The sequence below is a fragment of the Salmo salar genome, chromosome 10 (assembly GCF_965601325.2).
Source record: "Salmo salar chromosome 10, fSalSal1, whole genome shotgun sequence".
Taxonomy (NCBI): domain Eukaryota; kingdom Metazoa; phylum Chordata; class Actinopteri; order Salmoniformes; family Salmonidae; genus Salmo; species Salmo salar.
This window is the reverse complement of record NC_138300.1, coordinates 114,465,542-114,482,724: the sequence shown is the minus strand read 5'-3', so window position 1 is coordinate 114,482,724 and position 17,183 is coordinate 114,465,542. Positions and strand designations below refer to the sequence as shown.

The 17,183-nt window shown below is 44.4% G+C and overlaps 1 protein-coding gene across 5 annotated transcripts in view; it reads left to right on the top strand.

Moving 5' to 3' along the window:
• The window catches only part of lrrk2 (leucine-rich repeat kinase 2), a 75,899-nt gene that overhangs the window by 43,571 nt on the left and 15,145 nt on the right, over positions 1-17,183 (top strand). For all 5 annotated transcript variants that reach the window (XM_014125703.3, XM_082957398.1, XM_014125702.3 and 2 more), the window contains exons 31-37: positions 3,785-4,003; positions 4,245-4,446; positions 8,550-8,638; positions 8,956-9,143; positions 9,306-9,460; positions 9,984-10,130; positions 16,125-16,316. In XM_014125703.3, the coding sequence (XP_013981178.3) occupies positions 3,785-4,003; positions 4,245-4,446; positions 8,550-8,638; positions 8,956-9,143; positions 9,306-9,460; positions 9,984-10,130; positions 16,125-16,316 (1,192 nt within the window). The remainder of the gene's footprint in view (positions 1-3,784; positions 4,004-4,244; positions 4,447-8,549; positions 8,639-8,955; positions 9,144-9,305; positions 9,461-9,983; positions 10,131-16,124; positions 16,317-17,183) is intronic.

Genomic DNA, 17,183 nt, shown 5'->3' with positions numbered 1-17,183 from the left:
GCCACTATCCAAACGCGCTAATGTTTTTCAGCCAGGGGCTGCCTCGATATCATTCAGCTTTTTGCCACCTTCTGAGAGCCCATGGGAGCCGTAGGAAGTGTCACGTAACAGCAGAGATCCGCTGTATTGGATAGAGATAATCAAGAAGGCCAAGAAATGGTCAGACAGGGTACTTCCTGTACAGAATCTTCTCAGGTTTTGGCCTGCCAAATTAGTTCTGTTATACTCACAGACACCATTCAAACAGTTTTAGAAACTTTGGAGTGTTTTCTAGCCAAAGCTAATAATTATATGCATATTCTAGTTTCTGGGCAGGAGTAATAATCTGATTAAATTGGGTACGTTTTTTATCCGGCCGTGAAAATACTGCCCCCTAGCCATAACAGGTTAATCTAACCACATTGTCCGATTTCCAAAAGGCTTTTCAGCGAAAGCAAAACATTAGATTATGTTAGGAGAGTACATTGACAAAAATAATCACACAGCCATTTTCCAAGCAAGGACATGTGTCAATAAAACCCAAAACACAGCAAAATGAAGCACTAACCTTTGACGATCTTCATCAGATGACACTCCTAGGACATTATGTTACACAATACATGTATGTTTTGTTCGATAAAGTTCATATTTATATCCAAAAACATCATTTTACATTGGCGCATGATATTCAGAAAATGTATTCCCACCAAAACGTCTGGTGAATGTGCACATCAATTTACAAAAATACTCATCATAAACGTTGACAAAATACATAACAATTATTTTAAGAATTATAGATAGACTACTCCTTTATGCAACCGCTGTGTCAGATTTTAAAATAGCTTTACGGAGAAAGCACATTTTTCAATATTCTGAGTACATAGCTCAGCCATCACGGCGAGCTATTCAGACACCCGCCAAATTCGGGGCAACCTAAACTCAGAATTAGTATTAGAAATATTGTATTACCTTCGGTGATCTTCGTCAGAATGCACTCCCAGGACTACTACTTCCACAAGAAATTTTGTTTTTGTTCCAACTAATCCATATTTATGTCCAAATACCTCAGTTTTGTTCATGCGTACAGATCACTTATCCAAAGGCATAACGAGAGACGAAAAGTCAAAATGTTTCATTACCGTACTTAGAAGCATGTCAAACGCTGTTTAAAATCAATCTTTATGGTATTTTTAACGTAAAATTGCGATAATATTCCAACCGGACAATAGCATATTCATTCAAGAAGAAAAAGAAGGAGGGGCGCGCTTGCGGGACCGAGCATATCCAATCCCTTTGTTGCCAGGCAGACCACTCAGTAACTGAGCTCCTATACTCTGCCCAGTGACAGGAAAATGCTCAAAACACTTTCTGAAGGCTTTAGACAGCCAATGGAAGCCTTAGGAAGTGCAACGTCACCCCACAGACACTGGAGCTTCGATAGAGAATCAAAAGAACTACAATTCTCAGACTTTTCACTTCCTGCTTGAATTTTTCTCCGGTTTTTGCCTGCCATATGAGTTCTGTTATACTCACAGACACCATTCAAACAGTTTTAGAAACTTCAGAGTGTTTCTATCCAAATCTACTTATAATATGCATATTCTCGTTTCTGGGCCAGAGTAGTAACCTGTTTTAATTGGGTACGTTTTTCATCCGGCCGTGAAAATACTGCCCCCTAGCCCAGACAGGTTAATCTGAGCCTAGAGGAATGTCAGTCATTCTGCTACTCAAGAGTGGTAAAGCAGCATTTAATGTTTCTAACAGCAGACCTATCAGCTTGCTGCCAGCTCTTAGCAAACTGTTGTAAAAAATGGTGTTTGACCAAATACAATGCTACTACTCTGTAAACAAATTAACAAGACTTTCAGAATGCTTATAGAGATAAGCACTCACGTAATGCACTGACACAAATTACTGATGATTGGTTGAAAGAAATTGATAATAAATAGATATTGGGAGCTGTACTGTTAGATTTCAGTGCAGCCTTTGATACCATTAAACATACATAACCTGTTGTTGAGAAAACGTATGTCTTTTCAACCTCTGCCATATTGTGGATTCAGAGCTCTCTATCTAATAGCACTCAGAGGGTTTTCTTTAATGGGAGCTTCTCTGTCAAACATGTCAAGTGTGGTGTACCGCAAGACACCTCTCTAGGCCCTCCTCTCTTTTCTATTTTTACCAATGACCTGCCACTGGCATTTAACAAAGCATGTGTGTCCATGTTTGCTGATGATTCAACGCCAGGACAGCGGAGTCAATCACCACCTTCCGGAGACACCTGAAACCCCACCTCTTTAAGGAATACCTGGGATAGGATAAAGTAATCCTTCTAACCCCCCCTTAAAAGATTTAGATGCACTATTGTAAAGTGGTTGTTCCACTGGATATTATAAGGTGAATGCACCAATTTGTAAGTCGCTCTGGATAAGAGCGTCTGCTAAATGACTTAAATGTAAAATTTACGCATCAGCAACCACAGCTAATGAAGTCACTGAAACCCTTAACAAAAAGTTGCAGTCTGTTTTGGAATGGGTGGCCAGTAATAAACTGGTCCTGAACATCTCTAAAACTAAGAGCATTGTATTTGGTACAAATCATTCCCTAAGTTCTAGACCTCAGCTGAATCTCCTAATGAATGGTGTGGCTGTTGAACACGTTGAGGAGACTAAATTACTTGGGTGTTACCTTTAGATTCTGAACAGTCATGGTCAAAACATATAGATTCAATGGTTGTGAAGATAGGGAGAGGTCTGTCCGTAAATAAAGAGATGCTCTGCTTTCTTGACACCACACTCCACAAAGCACGTCCTGCAGGCTTTAGTTTTATGTTATCTTGATTATTGTCCAGTCATATGGTCAAGTAGTGCAAAGAAAGACATAGTTAAGCTACAGCTGGCCCAGAACAGAGCGGCAAGTCTTGTAATCACAGGGATAGTATTAATACTACGCATACCAGTCTCTCGGGCTAAGAGTTCAGAAAAGACTGACTGCGTCACTTCATGTTTTTATAAGAAACATTGTGTTAGAAATTCCAAATAATTTGCATAGTCAAGTTACACACCGCACTGACACACAGACTTATCCCATCAGACATGCCACCAGGGGTCTTTTCACAGTCCCCAGGTCCAAAACAAATTCAAGGAAACGTACAGTATTATACAGCGCCATGGGTGCATGGAACACCCATCTTATATAGCGCAAGTGAAGAGCAAACCTGGTTTCAAAAGACACAATGCAACACCTCATTGCACAACACCTCTCTCCCATGTGACCTATTTGTTGTGTGTATGTACTGAAAAAAGGAAACCGCACACTGTTCTTGATAGTATCACTGATATTTAATAAGCTTACGTATCGGCCTAACGGCCGTTAGGCCGATACGTAAGCTTATTAAATATCAGTGATACTATCAAGAACAGTGTGCGGTTTCCTTTTTTCATTCATCCTGTTTCAACTGTTGCCATGCACCTGTAACAAGATTGCTCAGATGTGCGAGTGCCTTTTGAATCTTGTGTGTATGTACTGACATGTATGTGTAACTGATAGATGCACACACACACACACACTATATGTTAATGTTTTTAAACGTATGTAAATTGTATTTACATATTTTGTCTTGTATTTAAGTACTTTGTCTGTAACGTATTTTTTCGTTATATGTCGGACCCCAGTAAGACTAGCTGTCGCCATTGGCGTCAGCAAATGGGGATCCTAATAAATCAAAAATGTAATCTTGAATGCTTTCATTTACTATTCCACCACAATGCTATATCTTACCATGTTTGTCCATCTGTCTGTGTAGGCGGTGGCCCCCCTGTCACCAGTCATCCTGGTGGGGACACACACAGACGTGAGCGAGGACTTCCAGCTGCAGGCTTGCCTGGATAAGATCCGCCAGGAGCTCCTCAACCACCAGGGCTTCCCTGCCATCCGGGACTACCACATGGTGGCGGTGTGTGAGGACTCGGACGCCATCGGCAGACTCCGCAAGGCCATCGCCAGGGAGGTCGCCAGCTTCAAGGTAGCTAGTGTTGTTAGCCCTAATGTTTACGTCATTTAGACTAGCCAAAATTTCCACTGATGTTCCACATATACCATCATCCCAAGCTCTAGCTTGCCTAAAAGGCCAATCCTTGACAGCTTTGTTAGTACCTTTGACTTATTTCACTGGTCAAAGTAAGTTCCATACACAGCACTGTGTGTGCAAAGCCACTATACCTTTTAGTGACCCTCCACACCCCTTTCACTCCCGCTCTCCACAGATCCAAGGGCAGCTGGTGATGGGGCAGCTGGTCCCAGAAAGCTATTTGGAGCTGGAGAGAAGGGTGCTGCTGGAGAGGGCCAGGGTGCCGGGGGAGTTCCCCGTGCTCAGACACCAATACCTGCTACAGCTCATCCAGGAGAGCCAGATACAGCTGGAGGAGGCTGAACTACCCCACGCTGTTCACTTCCTTAGCGAGGCCGGTCAGTGGGGTGTGTGTGTGTGTGTGTGTGTGTGTGTGTGTGTGTGTGTGTGTGTGTGTGTGTGTGTGTGTGTGTGTGTGTGTGTGTGTGTGTGTGTGTGTGTGTGTGTGTGTGTGTGTGTGTGTGTGTGTGTGTAATTGGTTTCTTCATTAATGTGTTGGAATCCCTGGTCGTCATTGTGCTGGTGCTATGGTCCTCACAACGTGGGAGAACGTAGGAGAACGTAGAAAATAAACTCAGCAAAAAAAGAAACATCCCTTTTTCAGGACCCTGTCTTTCAAATAATTTGTAAAAATCCAAATAACTTCACAGATCTTCTTTGTAAAGGGTTTTAACACTGTTTCCCATGCTTTTCTACTGACTCTGAAAAACACCAAAAGAAAGATACCCAGGGTCCCTGCTCATCTGCGTGAACGTGCCTTAGGCATGCTGCAAGGTGGCATGAGGACTGCAGATGTGGCCACGGCAATAAATTGCAATGTCTGTACTGTGAGACACCTGAGACAGCGCTACAGGGAGACAGGACGGACAGCTGATCGTCCTCGCAATGGCAGACCACGTGTAACAACACCTGCACAGAATCAGTACAGCCGAACATCACACCTGCTGGACAGGTACAGGATGGCAACAACAACTGCCCGAGTTACACCAGTAACGCACAATCCCTCCATCAGTGCTCAGACTGTCCGCAATAGGCTGAGAGAGGCTGGACTGAGGGCTTGTAGGCCTGTTGTAAGGCAGGTCCTCACCAGACACCACCGGAAACAACGTCGCCTATGGGCACAAACCCACTGTCGCTGGACCAGACATGACTGGAAAAAGTGCTCTTCACTGACCAGGCGCGGTTGTGTCTCACCAGGGGTGATGGTCGGATTCGCATTTATCGTCGAAGGAATGAGCGTTACACCGAGGCCTGTACTCTGGAGCGGGATCGATTTGGAGGTGGAGGGTCCGTCGTGGTGTGAGCCGGTGTGTCACAGCATCATCGGACTGAGCTTGTTGTCAGTGCAGGCAATCAATGCTGTGCGTTACAGGGAAGACATCCTCCTCCCTCATGTGGTACCCTTCCTGCAGACTCATCCTGACATGACCCTCCAGCATGACAATGCCACCAGCCATAATACTCGTTCTGTGCATGATTTCCTGCAAGACAGGAATGTCAGTGTTCTGCCATGGCCAGCGAAGAGCCCGGATCTCAATCTCATTGAGCACGTCTGGGACCCGTTGGATCAGAAGGTGAGGGCTAGGGCCATTCCCCCCAGAAATGTCCGGGAACTTGCAGGTGCCTTGGTGGAAGAGTGGGGTAACATCTCACGCAAGAACTGGCAAATCTGGTGCAGTCCATGAGGAGGAAATGCACTGCAGTACTTAATGCTGCGGTGGCCACACCAGATACTGACTGTTACTTTTGATTTTGACCCCCCCTTTGTTCAGGGACCCATTATTCAATTTCTGTTATTCACATGTCTGTGGAACTTGTTCAGTTCATGTCTCAGTTGTTGAATCTTATGTAAATCCAAATATTTACAACGTTAAGTTTGCTGAAAATAAACGCAGTTAACAGTGAGAGGACATTTCTTTTTTTGCTGAGTTTATATTGAAGCAGGTTCAAGGGTGTGGGGTTTCCACATCACCAAGTTCAATAACCAAACACGCACAAGGAGCGCAACTAGAATGCAAATGGTATTAGGGGGTTTTGCACACTGGGGAAAAGGGGGGAATTCACCAACCTTTTCACAGTCCACAATCCGTTCTTGTTGTCCGTTCCGATCTCCATGGGTAATCCTAAAACTCAGGCCCTCAGCCAAACCGGTTCAGGACACAGTGGGGTTAATCAGACAGTCCAGGTCACAATAGGTAATCACAGATATTTCTCTCTCTTCTCATACTCTTCATAACTTTCATAACTCTTCTTTGTTCCCGCGGCAACAGCTTCCGGCTAATGTACATGACTGGATGTTCCTCACCTTCTTGTAGCTGTGATAGGACAGACGCATCGGTCTATCAAACCAGTGGTTTGGAGAAGTCCAGGGTCACCAGCACGGGTCCAGAACACAGTACTTCCTTTAGGTCCTGGAAGGCTTTCTCCGTCTCCTCGGTCCACTTCACCTGGGTTGGCAGACGGCTCCTGGTCAGATCTGTTAGGGGGCTGGCTAGGGAGGCAAAGTGGGGAATAAATCTCCAGTATTAACTAGTCAACCCCACAAACGTGCTTACCTGCTACTTGGTGAGGGGGCGGGGCCAGTCCCGAATCACCTCTACTTTCTTCACCTGGGGTTTGACACATCCCCTCCCGATCGTGTACCCCAGGTACTCAGCCTCCCGCAGGCCCAGCCGACATTTCTTTGGTTTCGCTGTTAGCCCCGCCTGTAGTAAGGCCTGCAGTACCGCGCTCACCTGGTTTAGATGTGTCTCCCACTTGCTCCCATGGATCACAATATCATCGATGTAGGCCACCGCGTACTCATGATGGGGACAGGGGAATCCGGTCCATCAACCTCTGGAAGGTGGCAGGGGCCTTATGTAGCCCAAAGGGCAGCTTCTTGTAATGGAACAGCCCGTCAGGGGTGGCGAAAGCAGTTTTCTCCCATGCCTTGGGAGCTAAGAGCACCTGCCAATAACCTTTCGTCAGGTCGAGCGTGCTGATAAATCGGGCGGTCCCTAGCCGTTCGATTAATTCGGGGCATGGGGTAGGCGTCAAACTTTGAGATTTAATTTACCTTTCTAAAATCATTACAGAAGTAAATAGTGAGTGGTGCAGCCCCATGGTGTTGGTACCGAAACCAGACGGCACCAACACTATGTGGCTGCACCACTCACTATTCGACTCTTCGATTATATCATCTTTCAACATCGTTTTTACCTCGGTCCTGACAGCCTCTCTTCTTGCATCCGGTATGCAGTAGGGTCTCAACTTCACCTTTTTCCCAGGTTCGGTGATGATGCTGTGCTGTACCAGTTCGGTGTGTCCTGGTTCACTGGAGAACACATCCTGGTTCCGGCCGACCAACTCCCTCAGCTCCTGCTGCTGTGCTTGGCTCAGCTGCTCCCCCAGTGGGACCTCTGCCGGCTTGGTCTCTGTGGTAGCCTTCTTCGGGGAAATAGAGTAGAGTACATCACGTGCATTCCATTTCTTTAGCAAATTCACATGGTAATCTATGTCCCCGGCTGTCTGACCCTATAGATAACTTCACCCACCTTCTCAAGGACTTCGTATGGCCCATTCCATTGGGCCAAAAACGTACATTCTGAGGTGGAGACCAACACCAACACTTTGTCTCCTGGCCTGAAGTCCCTTCGTTGTACCCCTCTGTTGTACACCCACGCTTAGGCCTCCAGCATGTGTTCCCGTACCAGGGGCCACAGGGTTGCCATCTGGTCTCTCATGTCTTCCACGTGCTCCACCATGGTTCGGTGTTGCGACGGTTGTTGTTCCTAGGCTTCTTTAGCTACGTCCAGCAGTCCTCGGGGTCATCTCCTGTACAGGAGTTCAAGGGAGAGAATCCTGTTGAAGCTTGGGGCACTTCTCGGATCGAGAACATCATGTAGGGTAGCAGCTGGTCCCAATTCTTTCTGTCCACCTCCATCACCTTCTTTAGCAGTCTGTGGGTGATACATTGAGGTACACAACTGGGTTAGTTTGCGTAGATCCTTCATGATTTGTGACAGGAATGGGGTGCCCTGGTCGGTCAATATCTCGTCGGGGATGGAGCCAGCGGACTGCAAGATATCAAATTTCAAATCAAATCAAATTTATTTTTATATAGCCCTTCGTACATCAGCTGATATTCTCAAAGTGCTGTACAGAAACCCAGCCTAAAACCCCAAACAGCAAGCAAAGCATGTGAAAGAAGCACGGTGGCTAGGAAAAACTCCCTAGGAAAAACTCCCTAGAAAGGCCAAAAACCTAGGAAGAAACCTAGAGAGGAACCAGGCTATGAGGGGTGGCCAGTCCTCTTCTGGCTGTGCAGGGTGGATATCTCCCTTCAATAACCACTCCCCTCACCTCTCCCTGCCATCTGCCACAATATGTATGTCTTCTGTTCATAGCACAGCCAGGTATTATTTGTTTGATGTACTTAAATGGCAATGTCTGTTTATAGGAGTCCTTCTGCACTTTGACGACCCGGCCCTCCAACTCAGAGAACTCTACTTTATTGACCCACAGTGGCTTTGCAACATCATCTCACAGGTAGGTAGACACACACACACACACACACACACACACACACACACACACACACACACACACACACACACACACACACACACACACACTGCACGAGGCTGATGAGGGGAGGGTGGAACACAATAATGGCTGGAATGAAGTGAATGGAACGGTATCATCCACATGGAAACCACGTTTGATGTGTGTGATTCCATTTATGCTGTTCCAGCCATTACAATGAGCAGGTCCTCCCCAATTAAGGTGCCACCAGTCGCCTGTGACACACACACACACAATGACCTCATTCAATCACTTCCTCCTCTCTCTCTTTCTCTGTGTAGAAACTGTCTCTGAAAAGCTCTGGGTTCTGGGAGAATCCCAAAGGCGTAGTCCAGCGCTCTATGGTGGAGCGGTTCCTATTTGAGAGTAAGTGTTTCCCCAAGCACCACCTGACCCAGTACTTTAAACTGCTGGAGAAGTTCCAGATCGCCCTGCCCTTCGGAGAGGACCAGCTCCTAGTGCCGAGCAGGTAAGAGGCACACCATTTGGTTGATTTTAGTATTGTTTGAGCTAAAATGGCCTACCAGTTTCCTGAATTCTGTATCTACTGAATGGAAACTGTCGGCCATATTGGCTCAAAACCTCTTTGCCAAGTCTAAACCATGCTGATTGTCTTGTCCTTCCCTCACAGTCTCTCCAAACACCGGCCAGTAATTGAGATGCCCCACTGTGAAAATTCTGAGGTCATTGTTCGTCTCTATGAGATGCCCTACTTCCCCATGGGCTACTGGTCGAGACAGATCAACCGCCTACTTGAGGTCTCCTCCTACATGCTCTGTGGCAGAGGTACTAATGCTGACGTTAAAGGGATAATTACTTAGGTTGTTGTCATTTCATCCAAACTTCATTAGCTGGAAATTTAGCCACGTCCAGAATCTCCTGGATAGTATTTTTTAGAACATGTAGCTAAGCTACTGGAAACTGATTCTATCAGTACTGTATCAACTGAGTGTACACATTCCTAATATTGAGTTGCACCCCCTTTTGCCTCAATTCGTCTGGGCTTGGACTCTACAAGTTGTCAAAAGCGTTCCACAGGGATGCTGGCCCATGTTAACTCCAATGCTTCCCACAGTTATGTCAAGTTTGCTGCATGTCCTTCGGGTGGTGGACCATTCTTGATACACACAGGAAACTGTTGGGTGTGACAAACACTTACATCTTGTGTCTTTCCCATTCACCCTCTGAAGGGCACACATACACAATCCATGTCTCCTCCCCTTCATCTACACTGATTGAAGTGGATTTAACAGGTGACATTAATATGAATATGGCTCTGAGTAGCCCCATTGTTGTTATGTTGGTCCAGAGAGAGAGCTGCGTCCGAACCGTATCTACTGGAGGAGAGGCATCTACCTGAGCTGGTCTCCTGAGGCCTACTGTCTGGTTGAGGCTGCCAACGTAGAGGACAACCCTGCCAGCTTCGTCAAGATCACTGTGCCCTGCTCACGCAAAGGTACTGGAACTACCCCACAGCCTAGTGAATAAGGTATCCATACTGAAATGTAAAAGCTGTCAACAATAGTTTAAGGAAAATAAAAATACATTTATTTAATCATTTGGGTTGTGAGCTGAAAAACAATTAAGAACCCCCGGTTTGATAAAGTGTGTATAATATAATATATTGCAATAAAGAGTGAAATAGATCATCAGTTGGAGGTGGTGATGATGATGATGATGGTTGTCAAATCAAATAATATGATTACGATATGATAAGAATGGAACATTTTATCTTACGAAGTTGCATTTATCAAATCAAATTGTGTTTGTCTCATGCTCCGTAAACAACAGGTGTAGACTAACAGTGAAATGCTTACTTATGGATCCTTTTCCAACAATGCAGAGTTAAAATAGATTGAAATAGTGACACAGGAATAAGTACACAGTGAATAACAATAACGAGTAAAAAATAGCATGGCTGTATACAGGGAGTACCAGTACTGAGTCAATGTGCAGGGGTATGAGGTAATTGATGTAGCTATGTACATATAGGTAGGAGTGATGTCACTAGGCAACTGGATAGATAATAGAAAGTAGCAGTAGCGTATGTGGTGTGTGTTTATGTGGGTGTGCGTGCGTGTTGGGGTGTGGTTAGTAGAGGTCGACCGATTAATCGGAATGGCCGATTTAATTAGGGCCGATTTCAAGTTTTCATAACAATTGGTAATCGGTATTTTTGGCCACCGATTTGCCGATTTAAAAAAAATATAGAACCGTATATATAAAATATAAAAATGTAAATAAAAAAAATGTTTTTATGATTTTTCTTTTTTATATATATAATATTTTTTAACAAGGCAAGTCAGTTAAGAACACATTCTTATTTTCAATGACGGCCTAGGAACGGTGGGTTAACTGCCTTGTTCAGGGGCAGAACGACAGATTTTTACCTTGTCAGCTTGGGGATTCAATCTTGCAACCTTACGGTTAACTAGTCCAACGCTCTAACCACCTGCTTTACATTGCACTCCACGAGGAGCCTGCCTGTTACGCGAATACAGTAAGAAGCCAAGGTAAGTTGCTAGCTAGCATTAAACTTATCTTATAAAAAACAATCAATCAGTCATAATCACTAGTTAACTACACATGGTTGATGATATTACTAGTTTATCTAGCCTGTCCTGCGTTCCACATAATCGATGCGGTGCGCATTCGCGAAAAAGGACTGTCGTTGCTCCAACGTGTACCTAACCATAAACATCAATGTCTTTCTTAAAATCAATACACAAGTATATATTTTTAAACCTGCATATTTAGTTAATATTGCCTGCTAACATGAATTTCTTTTAACTAGGGAAAATGTGTCACCTCTGCAACAGAGTCAGGGTATATGCAGCAGTTTGGGCCGCCTGGCTCGTTGCGAACTGTGTGAATACTATTTCTTCCTAACAAAGACAGCCAACTTCGCCAAACGGGGGGTGATTTAACAAAAGCGCATTTGCGAAAAAATCACAATCGTTGCACGACTGTACCTAACCATAAACATCAATGCCTTTCTTAAAATCAATACACAGAAGTATATATTTTTAAACCTGCATATTTAGCTAAAAGAAATCCAGATTAGCAGGGAATATTAACCTCTTACATCTAGACGTTCCGCTAGCGGAACACCTGCTCCAATATCCAATGATAGGCGTGGCGCGAATTACAAATTCCTCAAAAATACAAAAACTTCAATTTTTCAAACATATGACTATTTCACAGCATTTTAAAGACAAGACTCTCCTTTATCTAACCAGACTGTCCGATTTCAAAAAGGCTTTACAGCGAAAGCAAAACATTAGATTATGTCAGCAGAGTACCAAGCCAGAAATAATCAGACACCCATTTTTCAAGCTAGCATATAATGTCACAAAAACCCAGAAGACAGCTAAATGCAGCACTAACCTTTGATGATCTTCATCAGATGACACACCTAGGACATTATGTTATACAATACATGCATGTTTTGTTCAATCAAGTTCATATTTATATAAAAAAACAGCTTTTTACATTAGCATGTGACGTTCAGAACTAGCATACCCCCCGCAAACTTCCGGGGAATTTGCTAACAATTTACTAAATTACTCACGATAAACGTTCACAAAAAGCATAACAATTATTTTAAGAATTATAGATACAGAACTCCTCTATGCACTCGATATGTCCGATTTTCAAATAGCTTTTTGGTGAAAGCACATTTTGCAATATTCTAAGTACATAGCCCAGCCATCACGGGCTAGCTATTTAGACACCCGGCAAGTTTAGCCTTCACCAAAATCAGATTTACTATTATAAAAGTTTGATTACCTTTTGTTGTCTTCGTCAGAATGCACTCCCAGGACTGCTACTTCAATAACAAATGTTGGTTTGGTCCAAAATAATCCATCGTTATATCCGAATAGCGGCGTTTTGTTCGTGCGTCCCAGACACTATCCGAAATGGTAAATCAGGGTCGCGCGCATGGCGCAATTCGTGACAAAAAAATTCTAAATATTCCATTACCGTACTTCGAAGCATGTCAACCGCTGTTTAAAATCAATTTTTATGCAATTTATCTCGTAAAAAAGCGATAATATTCCGACCGGGAATCTCCTTTTTGGCAAACAGAGGAAAAATCACAAAGACGGGGGCGGCCAGGGCACGCACCTAAGCCCACAGTCCCTTGATCGGCCACTTGAGAAAGGCGATAATGTGTTTCAGCCTGGGGCTGGGATGACGACATTCAGGTTTTTCCCGGGCTCTGAGCGCCCATGGAAGACGTAGGAAGTGTCACGTTAGAGCAGAGATCCTTTGTAAAAGATAGAGATGGCAAAGAAGTTCAAGAAATGGTCAGACAGGCCACTTCCTGTAAAGGAATCTCTCAGGTTTTGACCTGCCATTTGAGTTCTGTTATACTCACAGACACCATTCAAACAGTTTTAGAAACTTTGGAGTGTTTTCTATCCAAAGCCAATAATTATATGCATATTCTAGTTACTGGGCAGGAGTAGTAACCAGATTAAATCGGGTAAGTTTTTTATCCAGCCGTGAAAATACTGCCCCCTAGCCATAACAGGTTAACCAGGTGAAATTGTATCAGTTCTCTTACGTTCATTGCACGTAGAGTCAGGGTTTATGCAACAGTTTGGGCCGCCTGGCTCGTTGCGAACTAATTTGCCAGAATTGTACGTAATTATGACATTGAAGGTTGTGCAATGTAACAGGAATATTTAGACTTAGGGCTGCCACCCGTTAGATAAAATACGGAACGGTTCCGTATTTCACTGAAAAAAATAAACGTTTTGTTTTCGAGATGTTAGTTTCCGGATTCGACCATATTAATGACCTAAGGCTCGTATTTCTGTGTGTTTATTATATTATAATTAAGTCTATGATTTGATATTTGATAGAGCAGTCTGACTGAGTGGTGGTAGGCACCAGCAGGCTCGTAAGCATTCATTCAAACAGCACTTTCGTGCGTTTTGCCAGCAGCCCATCGCAATTCTTCAAGCATTGCGCTGTTTATGACTTCAAGCCTATCAACTCCCAAGATTAGGCTGGTGTAACAAATGTGAAATGGCTAGCTAGTTAGCCGGGTGCGCGCTAATAGCGTTTCAAACGTCACTCGCTCTGAGACTTGGAGTAGTTGTTCCCCTTGCTTTGCATGGGTAACGCTGCTTCGAGGGTGGCTGTTGTCGATGTGTTCCTGGTTTTAGCCCAGGTAGGAGCGAGGAGAGGGACGGAAGCTATACTGTTACACTGGCAATACTAAAGTGCCTATAAGTACATCCAATAGTCAAAGGTATATGAAATACAAATCGTATAGAGAGAAATAGTCCTATAATTCCTATAATAACCACAACCTAAAACTTCTTACCTGGTAATATTGAAGACTCATGTTAAAAGGAACCACCAGCTTTCATATGTTCTCATGTTCTGAGCAAGGAACATAAACGTTAGCTTTTTTACATGGCACATATTGCATTTTTACTTTCTTCTCCAACACTTTGCTTTTGCATTATTTAAACCAAATTGAACATGTTTCAGTATTTATTTGAGGCTAAATTGATAGTATTTATGTATTATATTAAGTTAAAATAAGTGTTCATTCAGTATTGTTGTAATTGTCATTATTACAAATAAATGTAAAAAAAATCGGCCGAATAATCGGCATCGGCTTTTTTTGGTCCTCCAATAATCGGTATCGGCGTTGGAAAATCATAATCCGTCGACCTCTAGTGGTTAGAGTCCAGTGTGTGTGCATAGTCCGTGCAAGGGTCAATGCAGGTAGTCTGAGTACCCATTTGATTAGCTATTTAGCAGTTTTGTTTAGCAGTCTGATGGCTTGGGTGTAGAAGCTGTTCAGGGTCCTGTTGGTTCAAGATGCACTGGTACCGCTTGCCATGCGGTAGCAGAGAGAACAGTGTATGGCTTGGGTGGCTGGAGTCTTAGAATTTTTGGGGGGCCTTCCGCTGACACTGCCTGGTAAAGAGGTCACTACCCTCTGTAGTGCCTTGCGGTCGGTTGCCTTGCAGTTGCTGTATCAAGTGGTGATGCAGCCAGACAAGATGCTATTAATTGAGCAAGTGTATAACTTTTTGAGGATCTGAGGGCCCATTCCAAATCCTTTCAGCCTCCTGAGGGGGAAAAGGCGCTGTCGTGCCCTCTTGACAACTGTGGGTGTGTGTGGACCATGTTAATTCCATAGTGATGTGGCCACAGAGGAACTTGAAGCTCTCGACGCGCTACACTACAGTCCCACCGCTCCGTTTCATGTAGTCCACGATCAGCTCTTTTGTCTTGCTGATGTTGAGGGAGAGGTTGTTGTCCTGGCAACACACTGCCAGGTCTCTGACCTTCTCCCTATAGGCTGCTTCATCGTCGTTGTGTCCTCAGCAAACTTGATGATGGTGTTTAAGTCGTGAGCGGCCACGCAGTCGTGGTTGAACAGGGAATACAGGAGGGGACTAAGCACACACCTTTGAGGGACCCCTGTGTTGATGGTCAACATGGCGGATGTGTTGTTGCCTTCCCTCACCCCCTGGACGAGTTCCGTCAGGAATTCCAGGATTCAGTTGCAGCGGGAGGTGTTCAGTCCCAGGGTCTGGGAGCTTGGTGAAGAGCTTGGAGGGGACTATGGTGTTGAGTGCTGAGCTGTAGTAAATGAACAGCATTCTTACATAGATATTCCTTTTGTCGAGGTGGGTGAGGACAGTGTAGAGTGCAATAGAGATTGTGTCATCTATGGATCTGTTAGGGTAGTATGCGAATTGGAGTGGGTCCAGGGTGTCTGGGATGATGGTGTTGTGAGCCATGACCAGCCTTTCAAAGCATTCCATGGCTATAGATGTGAGTGCTACGGGGCGATAGCCATTTAGGCAGCTTGCCTTGGCGTTCTTGGGCACAGAGACTATGGTGGTCTGCTTGAAACAAGTTTGTATTATAGATCGGTTCAGGGATAGGTTGAAAATGTCAGTGAAGACACCTGCCACCTGGTCAGCACATGCTCTGAGTACACGTCCTGGTATTCCGTCCCCCAGCCTTGTGAATGTTAACCTGTTTAAAGGTCTTACGTCGGCTATGGAGAGTGAGCTCACACAGTCGTCTGGAACAGCGGGTGCTCTCATGCATGGTTCAGTGTTGCTTGCATCGAAGCGAGCATAGAAGGCCTTTTAGTTCATCTGGTAGGCTCACGTCACTGGGCAGCTCGCGGCTGGGTTTCCCATTGTAATGAGGGATAGTTTGTAAGCCCTGCCACGTCCTTCAAGCATCAGAGCCGGTGTAGTAGGATTCAATCTTACTGCTGCATTGACGCTTTGCCTGTTTGATGGCTTGTCGGAGGTCGTAGCAGGATTTCTTATAAGCATCCGGATTGGCGTCCTGTTCCTTGAAAGCGGCAGCTCTTTAGCTCAGTACAGAGGCTGTGTGTTACTGGGTGACGTGGTGACGTGGTGGTGGTGGTGATGATGATGGTTGTGTTACTCCTCAGGTCGTGTGTTACTGGGTCAGGTAGTGGACCATGTTGACTCTCTCTTGGAGGAGTGGTTCCCTGGTCTCCTCACCACTGATATCCATGGCAACGGAGAGACCCTGCTGAAGAAATGGGCTCTGTACAGCTTCAAGGATGGACAGGAGTGGAGCAAGATACTGCTGGAGGACCTTTTCACTCACATAGATAAAGGTATGTCTTTTAACGCTTGGATTTGACACAATCGATACCTGTGTTAGTCATGTTTCTGGAATATCATAATTGAAAGAAATCACAACAATTTGCTAACACTACAAGCAATTGTGGATGTTCTTAAATTCATGGGAGAGATACACGAAAAGAGCTACTTTAATGTAACAATACCTTTTAAAAGTCTAATGTAGCCGTTTTTATCTCAATATCAAATTACCTTACTGTGATTTTTTGCAATTAAAATGGTAAAAAATTAACAAACATAGCTTCTTAGCAAAGAGCGATTTCACAAGCAATAATTTTGCTAGGACTGTCTGAGAGTGGTCTGAGTGGGGATGAAAAACAGAAAACTATCTGTTATTGGCAGAGAGGTTTGGAACTCTCTTTCTTATTGGTCTATTAACTAATTTACTGTCGGGTGATGTCACCAGGCAGGCCAAAACTCCATCCCACCAAAACAGGCTGAAATTTCAGGCGGTCTTTTCAAACAGTTCTTACACAATTTTTTTTATTTAACCTTTATTTAACTAGGCAAGTTAATTAAGAACAAATTCTTATTTACAATGATGGCCTATCCCGGCCAAACCCTAACCTGGAAGACGCTGGGCCAATTGTGCGCCGCCCTATGGGACTCCCAATCACGGCCGATTGTGATACAGCCTGGAATCAAACCAGGGTCTGTAGTGACACCTCTAGCACTGAGATGCAGTGCCTTAGACTGCTGCGCCACTCGGGAGCCCTAAAAGGGCATTATTCAAATGTTCTAAATTTCACAGTATTATACCAACGTCATAGTGAGGTAATATATATAAAACACATGAAAATCACGTTTTTGATCCCACTGGACCTTTAACTTATGCCTGATCT